The sequence below is a fragment of the Hyaena hyaena genome, unplaced genomic scaffold (genome assembly GCF_003009895.1).
Source record: "Hyaena hyaena isolate Hyena2069 unplaced genomic scaffold, ASM300989v1 scaffold_113, whole genome shotgun sequence".
NCBI lineage: Eukaryota > Metazoa > Chordata > Mammalia > Carnivora > Hyaenidae > Hyaena > Hyaena hyaena.
In genome coordinates, this window is record NW_024080745.1 from 264,253 (window position 1) to 282,934 (window position 18,682).

General features: G+C 36.0%; 1 protein-coding gene and 1 long non-coding RNA gene across 2 annotated transcripts in view; one reads left to right on the forward strand and one right to left on the reverse strand.

Annotated features, from left to right (window-relative positions):
- Positions 1 to 18,682, reverse strand: part of EEA1 (early endosome antigen 1) — a 120,164-nt gene that overhangs the window by 35,266 nt on the left and 66,216 nt on the right. Inside the window, exons 12-17 of the mRNA XM_039236606.1 lie at positions 15,095 to 15,244; positions 13,914 to 14,033; positions 6,921 to 7,124; positions 3,769 to 3,969; positions 1,729 to 1,842; positions 265 to 420 (exon numbers count right to left, since the gene is read on the reverse strand). Of these exons, the coding sequence (XP_039092537.1) occupies positions 265 to 420; positions 1,729 to 1,842; positions 3,769 to 3,969; positions 6,921 to 7,124; positions 13,914 to 14,033; positions 15,095 to 15,244 (945 nt within the window). The remainder of the gene's footprint in view (positions 1 to 264; positions 421 to 1,728; positions 1,843 to 3,768; positions 3,970 to 6,920; positions 7,125 to 13,913; positions 14,034 to 15,094; positions 15,245 to 18,682) is intronic.
- LOC120234656 overlaps positions 1 to 18,682 on the forward strand; it is a 79,080-nt gene that overhangs the window by 29,874 nt on the left and 30,524 nt on the right. The gene's annotated exons all lie outside the window — the stretch shown is intronic.

The window sequence follows — 18,682 nt, forward strand, 5'->3', positions numbered from 1 at the left end:
GAGTATATCCCTGGTTGGTTGTTTCTTTTAAACATTACAAAGAACTCAGTATACATGTTAACTGCCATCTGTAAAAGCCACTCATTAATGAAGAAATGGAATTCAAAATTGAGACCAGAAAAATTCCAAGTAATTTAAAATTCTATATCATAACTTCACCTTTGTTTCCAAATTTAAAATTCTCTGATTCCTTCTAGGTCATCAGTTTCCATTACTATAGCAGCAGAAAATATAGGGAATATACTCAATATCTTTTATACAAACCTTAATTTGACCTTCTAATTCTTCAGTTTTTTGTTCTAAAGAAAGGTGTTTGTCTTTATATTCTTTAAGATGACTTTCCAACTGACTGCAGTGTTCTTGCTTATCCTGTAACTTTGCAGTGACCTGATCCAACTGAGTAGTGATCTTATTTAATTCCTATAGAAAAGTACAATTGAAACTTTGGTAAACTTTACTTTCTTGTATTCCCAAATGTCTGATCAAAGTAAAACTGAAAATTCTAATTTTATTTACAGAACTACTTGAAGTAAGATTACAAAGAAGCCTAATGATATATCAGAGGTTATTTTACCAATACAAAGGACCTAAACTGAAATTGTACACAGCATGAGATAATTAAGTTAATATGCATCACCACTTAACTTTTCTAGGAAGAGTTATTTTAGGAGCCAGAAGATACAATAAACATTAAGTAGGCTAATAATAAAATAGCACTTTTATATTATAATTAAATGTTTTCAACGTTCAAGATCGTATTTTTAAAAATAACATTTAAAAACTATTATGGTGACTACGTCTATGAATTTGTAATACCTAGAAGCAATGAAGAATAAAAATCACTAGTAAACCCACCACCCACAGATAATTACTATTAATGTTTTGATAACTTTCCTTTCAGTCTTTTCTGTATGTTTCCATTTTCTGATTTACACTTTTAAAATAGAAATAGAATCTTGCTTTACATAGTGTTTTATTATAACCTTTGTTTTTTACATTACAGTGCATCATGAAATTGTGACATTTTCTAAAATATTATATTTAACAGCATAAATTTCCATTTTATTAATTCAGACCTTTTCTTAGCTAACTGTCCTACTTCAGATTCTTAGATTGTTAGTAAACTTTGCATATTTTATTAATAGAAATGTAAACAGCATCCTAAAAGTCCTTAGCATAAAGGACTAAAAGTGAACCAAAGGAATAGGAAATATCCTAAAGTTCCTGAAATATACTGCCAAACAGCTATCCCTACCATTAAAAGGTCGAACTAACATATGCTACCAACAGCAATGTATGAAAGTGACTTATTCTTCTATACCATCTCCAATCCTTCCAGTGTTAAACACACACATTTTACTAAAAACAGGTGTGAAAGTCTTTCCCAATCATTGGCACTTGATGCAATGACGCAACAGTTCAACAATTAGGAGTAGATTATTCAGCTCCACACCATGGTCTACACTAAGGACTAATACAAAATTAAGAAGCCCAACCATGGCTATACACCAATTACACTTAATAAAAAACAAAAATGATACTTTTATCTTCATCTGTCTCACTCAGAAGTGGTTCTAGAACTGGTTCTGAACTCAGGCAGAAATTAAGAGGAATAAGCGAGTTGCTCACAATATTAATAAAATTGAGTATCACTTTCATACATGTTTGCAATTAATTTATCTACCAAAACATTAGCTTATGCGATGAGACTGCATCAAGTTCACCTACCTGCTGTTTATCTTGTAATGCATTTTGGGCTGTGTCCAAATGATTCTGAAGATCTGCTCTTTGAGCAGTTTTTGCTGCTTCTGCTGATAGCAATAATTCAGTTTTGGCTTTAATCTGTAATAAAATTTACCAGTCATTTGACTTGTATCTAGTTCTTGATTTTCTCTTGCTTGAAAATACACTGTTTTTGTCAAATTATTTTAAAAATTAAGTCCTTTGGCAAAAAATATAAGGACTTAGACAGTGAAAAATAAGTATGTAATAATCCCCCAAACAGGAATCAATAGGAGAAAAGACTCCTAATAATGTTGGGATAAATGATGGAATTTATTATGATATATATAAGACTATATATGTCCCTATTTGACATCAAAACACTTCTCCCTCTTTCAAATTGGGTTATCATGTAACCCATCTAACAAATATTTACATTTTAAATAGAAAGAAATGTGTAATCTCTTCCTCCAAGTTAATATGCATGTCTGTTATTTTATATTTACTTTCAATAGAATTATTTTCCTAAAATAAAGAAAATCAAGGCTTAGATATGTTTCTATAACTTTCTCTACTATAGTATAGTATAAGAAACCAATGATGAGAATAGAAAATTAAAATATGTTTTAATTCCAATCCTGTCACTGATTCATTGAACAAGACTTCTGTATTGGCCTCTGAAAAAATGTATATTAAAAATATATAATGGTGTTAACTACAGTTAGCTATATTTTAACTATACTGAAATTAAAGTAAAAACTTAATAAAAAGTTAAAAAAATAAAAAATATATATAATGGTAGCATAGAAAGTATTTTTCTGCTTTTAAATTTTAAAGTGAAATTTAAAAATCAAAGTCAAAAAGTATTTAACATAGAAATCTAATGGTATAGTATCAAAGGACTTTGAACTTTAAAAACAATAATAAGGACTTCACGAAAAAAAAGAAAAGCAAAAGGATCTGGTGGTTTCAGAAAGTGTAGTTTGCCAGTAGAAAATAAAGAGAAAAAAAGGTAAATGGGAAAGCTAAACAAACTGTCTAGATGCCACCTTTATTTAATTCTTTTTCCCAATGTTTTCCCACTAATGAAGTAAAGCAGAGAGTGAGAGGGAGGTCGGAGACTGGGGGGATAGAGACAAAGAGACAGGGAGACAGAAAGAGAGACACAAAGACAGAGACACAGGGAGAAACAGAATTTAAAACATTTGATGGCCTCATGGAAATACGAAACAAAACCACAATGAGATACCACCTCACATCCATCAGAATGGCTAACATTAACAAGTCAGGCAACAACAGATGTTGGTGAGGATGCGGAGAAAGAGGAACCCTTTTGCACTGCTGGTGGGAATGCAAACTGCTGCAGCCACTCTGGAAAACAGTATGAAGTTCCTCAAAAAGTTAACAATAGATCGATCTACCCTATGACCCAGCAATAACACTACTAGGAATTTATACAAAGGATACAGGAGTGCACATGCACCCCAATGTTTACAGCAGCACTATCGACAATAGTCAAAGTATGGAAAGAGTCCAAATGTCCATCGACAGATGAATGGATAAAGAAGATGTGGTGTGTATACACAATGGAGTATTACTCGGCAATCAAAAAGAATGAAATTTTGCCATTTGCAACAACATGCATGGAACTATTATGCTAAGCCAATTATTCAGAGAAAGACATATACGATTTCACTATGTGGAATTTAAGAAACAAAACAGGAATACAGGGGAATGGAAGGAAAAATAAGATAAAAACAGAGGAAGATAAACTGTAAGAGACTCTTAAATACAGAGAACTGAGGGTTGATGGCAGGGTGTTGGGTGGGGGGATGGGCTAAATGGGTGATGGGCATTAAGGAGGGCATTTGTTGGTATGAACAATGGGTGTTATATGTAAGTGACAAATCACTAAATTCTATTCCTGAAATCATTAACTAACTTGGATTTAAATTTTAAAAAATCTATAGTCTTAAAACAATTTTTGATGGCCTAAAATTATTTTATTTAAACAAACTCACATTAAATTGAATAATTCAGTATTACCTGTATGTCAAGCTGGGAGACCTTCTCCTTGCTCTCATTTAATTGACTATTTAGTTCATTGACACTAGTTTCTAAGGAAAGGACACGGTCTTGTGCAGCTCTAAGATGTGCCTTCTGCTCTTGCACTTGGTCATGCAAATTCTCCTGGGCTTGTTTATGGCTTTCTGACTGATTCTTCAGCTTCTCTGTTAGTTGAGTTACCTAAGTACAAGAAGACTAATTATGAAGGTCACAAATGATACAATAAAAATATATTTAAGGACCATTAGAATACAAAAGAGCTCTATGATAAGTTATCTCATATTTTTTAAGAAAATTTATTCATATCTTTCCACAAATAAGTAAACAATCTCTCAAAACCAGAAGAAAACATTAATTCAGAGATTCCTATTATTTTTAAAACCATCTCTACTGAACTATAATTTACATGAAATAAAACTCATCTAATTTAATTGCACAGCTTGAGGAGATGTGACAAATATATACACTCACATACCCATTGCCACCATCATATGGAGAACATTTCAATTACCCCAAAAGGTTTATTCATGCCCCTTTGCAGTCAGTACCCTCCACTCATCTCTAGCCCCAGACAATCATGGATATAATTAATAAGAGATCCTTTTATATTCTGAATATTTCCAAGTTGTCAGATGTATGTGTTTCAAGTATCTTCTCCCACTCTGCCTTGTCTTTTATTTTTGTAATGGTATCTTTTAAAGAGCAAATATTTTTAATTTAGATGAAATCCAATTCATCTGAGGTCTCTTTGGTGCACCCTGCTTGGAATTCATGGAGTTTCTTGAATCTGTGGGTTCATATTTTTAATCACATTAAAATTTTTTTTCAGCCATTATTTCTTCAGTAAGTAAATTTCAATAAATAGATTTCTACTCCCTACCCTTCTGTCACACCAATTATATGTATGTTAGATTATATGATCTTGTCTCACAGGTCACTAAAGCATAGGTTTTTGGTTTTTAGCCATCTTTTTTCTCTCTGTGCTTCCTTTTGGACAGTTTCAACTGCCTTGTCTTAAGGTTCACTATTGTTTCCTATTTGGTTAGTCTATTAAACACATCCAATGAAATTTGAATTCCATATATAGAGAGAAGTTCTATAGAGTTTTTTTTTTATCATTTACACTTCTATTTCCATTATAATACCTTTTCCTTTACAGCCATAAGCATACTTTAGGAGCCATACATGTTTTCTTCTTCTTTGAATGTCTGGAAATTTTTGATATTTATGGAAACAAATCTTGACTTTGTTGCCTTCTTTCAAAAATGCTTAATTTCATCCCAGCAGGCAGTTAACATACATGTGACTCAACTGGATCCTTTAGGGCTTGTTTTTATGCTTTCAGGTCAGGTGTACACTAGCTTTTACCCTAGGGCTAGTTTATCTTTATTCTAAGTTGTGACATTTCTGGGGTTTCTATTAAATGTCCCCAAAGTGCTCAACCATGTCTTTATGCTCTTGCATAAACATCTCCAAGCCCTGATAACTTTTCAGTTTGCAAGTCCTAACAATTGTTCATTGCCTGGCCACATGAAATCCCACATAAGAATGCAAAGTTTAGCAGTCAGCTGAAGGCTCTCAAATGGATTCCTATGCAGATTTTTAGAGCTTCGTCTCTCCACTATTCCCTCCTCTCCGATATTCTGCCCTGCAAATTTGAGGTTCCTCAACCTTCCTGAACTTCAATCTCTTACTACTTTGTTCAGTGAGACCACTTTGTTCAGTGAGACCACTACTTTGTGCTTTCGTTGGACTCCCCCAACCTACACCACAGTCTGGAAAATGACTCCAAGTCAAAAGTTGGAATGGTCAAAAGATTCACTTCCCTTGCTTCTCTTCTCTCGGAAGTGAAACCCTGCACTGCTTGTTGAACAGTATCTGAAATAGTTGGTTTTATATATTTTTTTGTTTGTTTATGGTAAGAGGACTAAATAGGTACTTCAAAATGGCCAGAAGCACAAATACATAGATTTATTTTTATTTATTATTTTTAAAACAATTAGAGGGGCACCTGGGTGGCTCAGTTGGTTAAGCATCTAACTCTTGGTTTCGGCTCAGGTCATGATCTGGTGATTTGTGGGCTCAAGCCCTACATTAGGCTCTGCACTGAGCGTGGACCCTGCTTGAGATGCTCCCTCCCCTCTCTTTGGCCCTCCCCAGCTTGCATTCTCTGTCAAATAAATAAACTTTAAAAATAAATGAATAAATAAATAAATAAATAAAATTAGAAAAATGGTTATTACCTACTGATAGTCTGTTTTACTATTTTCTCATTTAGATAATTATAGCTCTTATTGGACAATTCTTCTAAAAAAGCAACTATAAATTATTTCAGTTTGAAAATGCATTAACCCAAAATTTTTTAAGTTTCTCTAAAACTACATATGAGCAACTTACCAAAACTATTAGCTTTGTGTTCCAAAGACATAATTACCCAAATATAAGTAACTAGTAAGCCTGCATAGTAACCAATACATAGTAATAACTAACAGTTGATTAGTGCTTTTAGTTTATAAATATAATTTGTTATTCTTTTTTTTCAAAACATCACAAAATGCCATGAGGCAAGTGTTTTGTTAATAACATCTCTACTTTTCTAATGAACCAACAAGCCAAAATAATTTGCTTGTGGTCACACAGGTAATAAGTTATATACTGGGACATGAACTGAGATCTTTGTCAAATCATGCTAACTTACTTTTACTACAATAGCAACCCATCTCTTAGGTAAATCGGATGGTATTTGTCAAAAAACCCCCACATAATATTTAAAAAGGACTAAAAATAACCAGAATGAAGAGGCATTTAAATAAAGTACTTAGCAATATTTAGAAAGATAAAAGTGAGTTTTAGAAATAGAACACATTTGGGGCGCCTGGGTGGCTCAGTCGGGTAAGCGCCCAACTCTTAATTTCAGTCCAGGTCAGGATCTCATGGTTTGTGAGTTTGAGCCCCACATCAGACTCTGTGCTGACAGTGTGGAGCCTGCTTGAGATTCTCTCTCTCCCTCTCTCTCTCTCTCTCTCTCTCTCCCCCTACTCATGGACTCTCTCTCTCCCTCTCTCAAAATAAATAAACTTAAAAACCAAAACAAATGAAAATAGAAAATAGAACACATTTGACATGCTTACTTGTTCCTGTAAGGTATGGTTTTTTTCTTGTAACTGGTTAAGAACAGCAGTCTCTCCTTCACCAGCCTGAATTTTTGCATAAAGATCTTCTCTTTCTTTTTCTAGTAAGGAAATATTTTCTTTACTCTTCTGTAATAAGGCTTCAAGGTTCTGGATCTTTTGGTCCTTATCGCCAATTTGACGTAATACTTGTTCTAAATCATTCTGTAAAGAAGTGAAAACTACTACCTTAACAATAGAGAACTTAAAAGTTACTCCTCAAACAGAAAATGACTGATCATACATTTTACAACTCAAACTGAGTCTTACATTTTTTTACTACTCGTTACATTTTAACATGGCAAACTTAATAAGAACTATGTATTTAATGATATAAATCTTTATTATTGATAATAAATAAGAATTTAACCAAAAAAACCCTTCAAATAGCCACATTCTTATTCTAGCACTCTGACCTCACTACCCAGTACTCTTCTTGTTTAATCCATTTCAGACACGTGGGACTCTCCTTATTCCTTAATCACACCAGGCATACTCCCACCTCAGGGCCTCTGCAATAATTGCTTCTTCTGTCTAGAATACCTATCCCACAAGGTCACATGGCTCATTCCCTCTCCTTCAAACATTTGTTCGAGGGCTGCCTGGGTGGCTCAGTTGGTTAAGCACCCAGTTCTTGATCTCAGCTCAGGTCACGATCTCATGATTTGTTGGATCAAGCCCCACTGACAGCGCAGGGCCTGCTTGGGATCCTCTCTCCCTCTCTCTGTCTGCCCCTCTTGCACTGGTACACACTCTCTATCAAAATAAATAAATAAACTTACAAACAAAAAAAAGTTTGTTCAAATGTCACCTATTCAATCAGGCCTAACCTGACCATGACATTTAAAATTGTAGCCTTTCCCAATATTCCTTCTCCTGAATGTTCAGTTTTTCTTTCCATAGCACTTCTCTTTTATCACAACAAATAATTTATTTATTTTTCATGTTTATCTACTTTCCTCCACCTCACTACAATATATGCTACACGAAGGTGAGGATTTCTGTCTGTTTTATTCACTGATATATCCAAGACACAAATGGTCTAAGACATATGTTGAATGAACAGAAAAATAAAGGACTGCCCTCTAACACACGCACACGCATGAAGGCTCACTTCGATACCCTGAGGGGAATCTTCTGTCGATACATCAAGGGATCCCTCTTTCTTTACTTCACCAAGGGCCTTGGTGTTACACAGAGCACGGTGCATCCGCCCACATCCAGAACAATGTGCATTGACATTCTGGAGCTGTCCGACCCACGTTCCTTGGCTCTGCCTCACTTTTCCCTAGGACCAGGCCCTAACAAGCCCCTCTGCAAACCTTACAGTGCCCCACACCACCCTGCTCAGACAGAGTCAGCAACCACCGGTACTGGTGCTCTCAACAGTGTGCGCCAGTAAGACACCACTGGAGATCACTTCCAAACATGCTTCTCCTCTCTCTATGTTTCAATCACAAAATGATGAAAGGCAACCTACCTCTCTGCTCTCATTCTCTACTCTTAACACTAATGACCCCTCTTGTCCACATCCCATTCATCTTGGAACCACAGCTCCAGGCCTAAGTTTTTTCTTCCAGAACAGTCACTATATTTCCAAGTCAGAGCGGAAATTGTTAGTTCACCCTTTATAGCTGCTGATTCCCCCTCAACACTCTCAGATACATAAGGACCATTCCACTGGGCAGGGGAGATTGACTTCTTCCTGGTTTTTCACCACCATAACTCTACCCCTCATGTAAAAGCTTCATGTTGCTTTGGGAAGTATGTCATTCATTTATTCTATCCTCTAGTCTGTGGTGCTATTATCTATAAATCCCTACCTCATTCACTGAAGACTTGAGACCTGATTTAGTCTTTCTCTCAATCCCAATTTCTGCCAATTTCCTGGGAAATACAAAATACACAGAGAATTAAGAGCATAGCCTCAACATTCATATCATCTTAATTCCTGGACCTGTACTCATTCTATTCATTCACTCACATGTAGGATCTTGGAATCACTTCAAATTGTTCCGGATGAAAATTTTCAATTGTCCTACTTTGTGACCACAACTTCCTGACCATCTTCCAATTTCATGACCTCATTTCTGCTCTTCAATGCAATGCCAAAGAGACACTGACCTCAATTTTCTTCTGATTTATATAGCATATGCCTCATTTCTCTTCCTGAAACTCATATATGGATATGAACTAACCTTAACTATCCTCTCAACTGTTCAACCTTCTCCATTTCCTCTCACCTCCAAATTCCCAATACAGCCACCCCAAAAAGGCCCAATCCTAGATCAGTGTTGAAATCTGCTTACTCCATACCTTCATTTCTAAGCACTGTTAGAGCAAAATCATAAACCTTCAGAGATTGGTGCCACAGCAAATTTCTAGACTGTGACCTCCATTATATACTTAGAATCATCTTGTCAAATCTTTTCACTTGAGTAAGGTTCTCACCCTCAAACATTCCCTTCAATAACTACTTAAAAGCTTCAAGAGGCACATGGGTGGCTCAGTCAGTTAAGAAATCGACTTTGGCTCAGGGCATGATCTTGTAGATCATGAGCTCAAGCCCTGCATTAGGCTCTGCGCTGGTTGTGTGGAGCCTGCTTGGAATTCTCTCTCTCTCTGCCCCTACCCCACTTTCGCTCTCCCTCTCAAAATAAAGAAATAAACTAAAAACTAAAAATAAAATCTTCAATATTCCCTCTAAATTCTTAATCTCTGCCTGCCTCCCATTCAACTATCTCCAACTTTATCCATAAAAAAAAAAAAAAAAAGGAGGGAGGGTTCTTCCGGGATGATGCACCTTGATCTTCCACTCTCTTATCTATAAAGATAGACAGATAAATCAATATTTACTTCCTTTCCTCAAGCTTCAAAGAATATCCTGCAGAGAATAAGTTTAAATTTACCACCACCCATTGTATCAGTGACCTCACAGCTTACCAATACCTTATTCCTTTAGTCACCTCTCCTTCAATATCCTCAAATTATTCCCTCTCTCCCACACTGTCCCAGGCTATAAACATGTTCAGGTATCTCTTGTTTTCAAAACACTTTGCAGTGTTTTGAAACGTTTCTGTGCAGTCTTTATACAATTCATATTTAAATTTCAAAAGGAATTCAAATTTACTTTTGCAAATCCCTCATCTCTCATTTACTCACCAAAAATCAGCCTTTCATCTCTATCACTTTATTGCAATTATGTTTAAAAAGGTCACTAACATCCTTAATATACAAGAATATATATTTATAATCTATAATTATAGCTTAATATAATGGACACTTTTCACTTATCATACTTGGCATCCCTACTACACATGCACATTTGAAGTTGCGGATTACTCTGAACTTTTGACTCTCCACCTCCTTTGGCTTCCACTTGGCAGGTTCTCCTTAATTACTCTGATCATGGTCTTTCTTTGGGGTGCTCTTCCTCCAATCATCCACCCTGTTAAGTGCTAATGTTTCCCAAAAGTCTTCTGTTACCAGTAGTCTGTTCTCCTCACTACAACTCCCTCCCTGGCTGATCACATCTATTCTAATAGTTCCATGTTCCTCATGTATACTGTGATGTTTCTCACAGCTTTAAATGAATGTATACCATAGGTACCTCAGCAACATCCAAAACTGAACTCACAACACTGCCCAATGAAATGGCCATTTGTCTCACATTCACTAACAAAGTTAAGACACCTCCATTTACTATGTACTCAGTGTTATTAGTATGGAAGTCATTCACTTTCTCTCTCATTCCCTCAACTATGAAGTCCTACTTTTTTTTTTTTTTTACTGCCCAGGCATTATTCATATTTGCCCTATAACATCTTTAACAATTGCTTGAACTAACACCATTATTATTTTTCACCTAAATTACTGCATATATTAGTCTTTTAACTGATCACCTCCTTCAAAATATTCCCCCTGAAATCCACCTTTCATACAACCACAGGAATAACTTATTTAAAAATCAAATCTGGGCAGCACATGGGTGGCTCAGTCGGTTAAGCGTCTGACTCTTATTTTCAGCTCAGGTCATGATCTCACAGTTTGTGAGCTCGAGCCCACATCGGGTTCAGTGCTGACCATGTGGAGCCTGCTTGGGATTCTCTCCCTCTCTCTCTGCCCCTCCCCCATGCTCTCTCTGTCTCTTTCTAAATACTTTTTAAAAAAATAATCAAATCTGGCTATGGCACTTCTATCTTGAGACCTTTAATATTTTTCTATCTTCAAGGACAAATGTCACACAAGACCTTCTATAAACTCACCCATGTCTAATGCTCCAGCCTTTTCTCCAATCTCTAAACTACACTTTAAGCTCCAGCAAAACCTAACAGTTTAGTCATATCAGCTTCAGTATCCTTGCCCTTTTAACTCCTTAACTTGGAGTACGATCCTTACTCTGACCATCTTCACAACCCAGTAACATCTACACATGCTCTAAAACTCAGATTGTCACTTTTAAGAAGTTTCCAATCACTGCTCTTTTCCAGACTGAGTTAGAGAACTGTCCTCTGTGCAACCAAAATAATTTTATGAACATATCTACCTAGAACGACACTGATTACACCTCTTTAAATTAGTTTTTAGGACTTTTGAAATTTCCATAATGACAGACTTTGCCTGGTCTCTTGCCATCTTTTTCTTATTCTTCCCCAGGGAATGAGAATTTAACTAATTGAAAGTTTGGAATAAGGAACTAAGCATGCTTAACTCAGCCCCTTGCTCTCCCCTCAGTCTAAGAAACAACCTGCCTATAAGAAGTTGAATGCCTGTCATTTCCAGCTTTGTCTGTAACTGGATGAATAAACTCAATGCTGGGGCACACTATAAAAAAGAACACTTGGGAGCTCCTGGGAGGCTCAGTCAGTTAAGCATCTGACTTCGGCTCATAATATCAGTTTGTGAGTTTAAGCAACATCGGGCTCCATGCTTACAGTGCAGAGCCTGCTTGAGCTTTTCTCTCTTTCTCTCTCTCCCTATGCCTCTCCCTCATGTGTGTGCACCTCTCTCTCTCCCTCAAAATAAATAAATAAACTTAAAAAAAAAAGCACATAACTGCAGATCTATGCTAAATTGTCTACCTCAGTCTTAATACTCTATTTCTTTGCTACTCTTTATAGTAAAACTCCTACAGTTTTCTATATTCATTGTATCAAACTTCTCTCTTCCCATTTTCTCTTGAACCCCTTCCATCAGACTTTCATCCCTACTTCTCTCTCCAAGTTGCTCTTGCCAATGTCATCAATGACCTCCATGCTGCCAAATCCAATAGGATTCTCAGTCTTCATCTTGCTTGACTTCCATCTTCCTAACTATCCAGGCCAGACTTCTTTGAATCATCCTTGGCTTGTCTCTATCTATATCCCACATCAATATATCAGTAAATGTGTCAGCTTCACTTTTAAAATATATGTAGAATCTGACCATTTCTCACTACTTGCTGTGTTTCCAGTCTGATCCAAGCTGTATCATCTCTTTATGTGGATCGCTATAGCGGTTTCTTAGCTAATTTCTTTGCTTGTACTCATGTGTCCCTACAGTCTACTCTCAATACAGCAGCCAGAGTAATCCTGTGAAATTATAAGTCATGTTATAATGTTACTCCTGTGCTCAGAGCCCTGCAATGATTTCTCCTATCACTCCCAGTAAAATCCTTAAACTTATCTGTGAGGCTTGACATCTTCCTACTCTGTGATCTCCAGGACTCTGTGACCCTCTAACCCTCTCATCTCTCACACCACTCCCGTCACCAGCTTCCCGACAGTCCTTTGACATGCTCCTGCCTCCAGGCTTTTTAGTGTATGTATATCCCTCTCTCTGATACCCACATGCCTCACACTCTCCATTCCTCTGGGTCTTTCATCTTCTCAGAGAGGTCTTTCCTGGCAACCCTAACACCGCAGTCCCACCTCCTGCTCCCCAGGTAATTCCTAATCCCCATCCCTTTGTCACTTCCATAGGACTGACTGCCATCTAACACACCACACATTTTGCCCATTTGCCTTGGCTACTGTTGGTCTCCCTCACTAAACGCCACGAGAACAGACAGCTTTGTCTGTTTCATTTGCTGTCATATCCACAAAGTCACATCCTTGGCTAAGAGTAGATACTAGTACATATTTGTTAACTGAATAAATGAAAGAAAAAGTACATGAATATAATAGTTTTATCTCTATCCATCTGACTCCTATTCCATTCTCCAAACTCAGAAGGGGAAGAGACATATTACTTACAGCCTCCTTTAAATAACTCCAACATTGTTTCTGTGTGCACATCATTAGACTGCCATTTTCTAGCAGGCAAGCACTGTCTTATTCACCTCTTTACTTTCAGTGCTCACCACAGTGCCTGACATAGAGTACTCAATAATATTCAACGAGTTAATGAAAGACTGAAGGAATAAATAAATCTCAAAAGAGGGCACCTTCTCCTCCTCACTGTTAACAAAAATTTACTTCTTCCAAACTTCTAGGCAATGCTATAGAATCTGTATAAATTTAACCTAATCACTTATATTTTCTATGCCTACAATTCCAATGTTCCTATGATAGTTCTGAAGCAGGGAAAGACAAGACTAACAAATACTAAGTTCTACCATAGAAAATACAAAATGTTCCTTTTTACGGGGCTAACTAAATCAGGAAATTTGTACTTGTTTTAATTTTTCAAATAAGGTACTTTTAAAAATAATAAATAATTTATTGTGCATACATACTTTAATAAAACTTAAATATTTTATATAAATAAATGCAGTTACAATAATAAATCTAGCTATATAATTTTAAAATAGAAAACTTCAACATAGTAATCAAAAGACTTTCTACTCATCCAAACACTGAAAATTATCAAAACCCTTCAAGTAAAGTTTTTTGCATTATCTCGTTTTACCACCACAAAAGGATAATGATCTACTTAGTTCCTGTTTAAAAGGCTCATAATCTGAATAATATTTACCTGGGCTTCTCGAAGTTTTGCTGTAGTGCTTTGCTGGAGAGCTTGTTGTTCTTGATGCTGTTGCTTTGTTTTATCTAATTGATGTTGCAATTCTGTAGAATTTGTTACTTTTTCCTTCAACTAAAAAAAAAAAACAAAAACGTAAATTGTCAGTTGACAGCTTAAAGGCAGAATGCTCATTCCTGAATATCTGGCATTACTTCAATTCTCTAAATTCGTGAGTCTGAAGCAAAAACCTAATTCAGTCAATATATAAAATCAACTTTAAAAGCAATATCTCATTACTTATAAAATCTTAATCTCATGATTATGAAACTATTCCCTAGGAATAGACTCTCATCCTAAGAACACAATTCTTTCTCTAGGTTGCCATTTAGTTTTTATTATTGCTTTTTTATTTATTACTTTTTTCTATACTAATATGATAAAGGAATTAATTACATACAAATTTTTTGTAACAACAATCTAAGTCACAGTATCAATTATTTGTTTTATTTTTTTCCAAAACAATCATAATTATCGCTTATTGGGAAAAAAATGGGACCATCTACCATGTGCAAGACTTCGGGTCTAGAAGAAAATCCTAGCTTGATGAAGCCAGATGTAGCTTGATAAAACTACAGATTTAAACTCTCAGTGTTTGTTCAATTCTAGTAAAAGACATAATTCAATGATAACTTTAACCAAATAATACTTACCAATTTGGGCAACCACACCTTTAATTAGAACAGCATTCAATCTTATTATGCTTTAATTCACAGTGAAAATCCTTGAGTGCAAACTCAAAGTTTTATGCACCAAATATGTGTCATTAATGATCCTTACCAATTGTGTTCATTTTTCACTGTTTTATTGGGAAGTTGTCCTTCCTGGATAGGAAGTCTCTTCCTTCCCAGCAGCCTATTAAAGGTTCACTCCCAGAATCTTTCTTGCCTAAAGCTAAAAGAGCAGTCTTCTTAACATATTTTAGTTGAGAACTTTAGAGAATACAGTCACAACAAAATGACCTATATATGGTTAATAATAAATAGGATGTTTCTATTGGGGAGAAGTAAATGTCAAAATATTTTTTTTAAATGTTCAATTACAGCTCCTGACAATTAAAAAAAAAATTGAACCATAATGAATATTTAAGATGCCTCAAATCTATCAATAAACTAACATAAACTCACTTAGCTTACCTGTTCCTCTAAACGAGAAAGTTTGAGTTGTAGATCAGCCACTTGTTGTTCTTTATCCATCAACTTTTCACTTGAAAGCTGTCTCTGCTCCTTCAGCCTACCATGAGCTTCACCTAGTTGGCGCTCTGTCTCCAGAAGTTTGCTATGTAACTTTAAAAAAGAAAAAGAAGTATATGTAGTATGTATGTATAAACACACACTCATCACCACTTTCTAAATAATGTTTTCCTTTTAAATCTTAATTTTCATATACTTTGGGGGAACCTAAGATCCAGTCGAATTTTCACAGAAATTATGATGGATCACATAAAACTGCGATTAAGCATCAATTTTGGGAGTTTTTGTTCTCTTAAAAATATACTGAACCAAAGGCTCTTTTTTGAACTTGAGTGTTACAATCACTTGAGGAACTTAAAATAATAAAAAGAAATTTAAAAATCAAGTCACTCAGGGTTGCCTGGGTGGCTCAGGTGGTTAAGCGTCCAACTTTGGCTCACATCATGATCTCGTGGTTTGTGAGTTCAAGCTCCACATTAATGTACAGTAATGTATAGAACTGTCAAATCTCTATGCTGTACATGCACCAAAAAGTAATATGAAAGGATCTCCTGATATCATTGTTAATACACAGATAAGCAGACTCTTCCCATATAAGTTGAGATTTAATACATTTGAGCTAAAGCCTAGAAATCCATATTTTCATAACAAGAATCCGATTATACTGAGTTTCAGGACACTTTATAAATCACTTACTGAAAAGTAACAATTTAAAAAGCAGTAGTGTTCAATCTCAACTGCATAGTACAATTACAGGGAAAATGTTTAAATATGCCAATGCCTAGGACTATGCCAGAGATCAGGATTCAACAGGACCAGGGGTAAGGACTTGAAAATGGTAATTTTTTAAATCTCCCTAGGTGATTTTTATGTGCAGACAGAATTGAGCGCCAACTGAATTAAAGAAAACTATTGCTCTGAAGTGAAGATTTACTAACGGGGTGAAATACATACTATAAATAACTTTTTCATTCATTATGGTACAATTCCTGGTAAATCCTTGATCTTTAACTTAAAACGAATCTCAAATCAAGGCTGTCCAAGGATGGGAATAAGCCAACATCACTTAAACGATGACGCCTATGCTATTTTAGTGTAAACATGTCAAAGAAGAAGAGGTTAAATCAAGAGTAAAAATAATATACACTGGAATTATTAATAGAATGATCTGCTCTAAAGTCACACTTTAAGATATATATGTATATACTCTATAATAAATTCACTTTGCAAACCTATATATAATATATAATTCTTTATTCATTTTACTCCTAACACTTATGTGCCAACAATAAAATTACAATATTAAATGTAAATATTAACTAACTTAATCCTTATACATATAGCCTCATGAAGAAGACTCCATTATTATTTATTAGAGATAAGGAAACTGAGGCACAAGTTAAACAATGTGCCTGAGATCACATGGCTTATAAGCCTTATAACTGGAAGCCAGGCAGCCACTATGCTATTCAAAAGATATGTTAGATAATTTTTAAAACTTAAAATGATGACCTCTAATCCTCCAATTACAGAACATCAATATTCGCACATCTGTGGCTACTCAGAGAAGTGGTCATAAACACAAACATGAAGAATACAGGCTGCTGTGTTTTCAGGTCATTTGATGACAATCGCCAGCTGTCTACTTTTGTTACTACTGAAATGGGTGCTGAGGATACAGTGGAGAGCAAAACAAACACAATTCATGCTTACACTCTTTGAGGGTATGAAAACAGGCTTGAGGTAGGATTCACTTCCATTCTTCCAAAAAATATTTGCTGAAAGACCTAAGTATAGAGGCTGACATTATAAAATAAAACAAATTCCTCACATTAAGGAATGTGGGAATTGCAGTCCAATGGGAATGGCAGACAATATGCAAGTAAACATAAACTAATTATGTAACATAAAGTGTTCTAAAGAAGAATATAGGGGCTCCTGGGTGGCTCAGTCAGTTGAGTGTCCAACTCTTGATTTTGGCTCAGATCATGATCTCATGGGTTGACGAGATAGAGCCCCATGATGGGCTTCGTGCTGACAGCCCGGAGCCTGTTTGCAATTCTCACTCTCCTTCTGTCTCTGCCCCTCTCCCACTCACACCCTCTCAAGATAAATACATAAACTTAGAAAAAAGAAGAAGAATATAAAGCCAGCTGAAATAAAGAAGAGGTCCAGAATATATGGAAAATAAGCTACTTAAATAGGGAAGGCCTGGAAGTCTTCATTTAAGAAATGACACCTGAGCCAGCCTTGAGAAGTCAAGAACATGCTAAGAAAAAAAATGGGCAAAGGACCTAAAGCAAGAGAGTGCTTAAAGCATTGGTGTGTTTGAGGACTAAAAGGAGATTAACATAGTTTCACAGTGGTAGGAGAGGAGTTCAAATACATAGTGTGGGCCATACTACATGCAGACTTACATGCCAAAGTAAGACATCTGGATTCAATTCAAAGTGTAATTCAAAGCCATTGGAGGGTGGTAAGCAGAGGAATAAAGTAGTATCCTTCATGTTTTAAAAAGAGGTCTCTGGCTTCTGCATGGAGAATAGATTAATGAGGTCACTAGAAGGAAAACTTTAAGAAGGCTAATACAGTGGCCCAGGTGAGTAATGATGGTGGCTTAAATAAGAGTGGTAACAGTATAGGGACACCTGGGTGGCTCAGTCGGTTAAGTGTCTGACTTTAGCTTAGGTCATAATCTTGTGGTTCATGGGTTTGGGCCCTGCTTTGGGTTCTGCACTGACAGTGTGGACCCTGCTTGGGATTCTCTCTCTCTTTCCCTCTCTGCCCCTCCCCCGCTTGTGCCCGCTCTCTCCTTCTCTCCCTCCCTCCCTCTCTCTTTCTCTCTCTCTCTCTCTCTCTGTCAAAACAAATAAACTTAAAAAAAAAAAAGAGTGGTAGCAGTATAGATGAAAAGAAGTGGGACAGATTTGAGACACACTTTGAAGGTAGAATGCAAACAGCAGGCTAAAAGAAGATAAATGGTATCACTTCAAGGTCTTCAGGATGACCTCTTTCTTTATTATAGAACTGTGACTAAACCAACTAATCACATGTTCAAGTTTTTGTATAAAAATATGTTTGAGTAGGTTCTCAAACTCCTGATGCCCCTCCTCCCTGACAACCAAATAAAGCCCAAATTCCTCGGCCTGCTATTCAACACCCTACACAATAAGGTTCCAAGTGCTCTTTCCAGTCACAATAGTCCACTCCTATTACACACACCCCATCTTAAGAGGAAATCGGTGACCCTTCCTGGTTCTTATAATACTTTGCTGACACTAGTTTATTCTCACTAATCCTTCTGCCCAGAAGATTCTCCAACCTTCAGACTGCCACTTGTCAATACCTATCCAAGATCATAATTTCATGCACCACCTCTATCTCACACAAAGCTTTTCCTGATCACATAACTGAATAAAATAATTACATAAATGAAGTGCTATGGGAGAAGAAACCAGAAGAGGAACTCTGCCAAATTCCCATCATATATGGGATCATTTTATTATAATCCTCACATTCTTTGGTACAGGA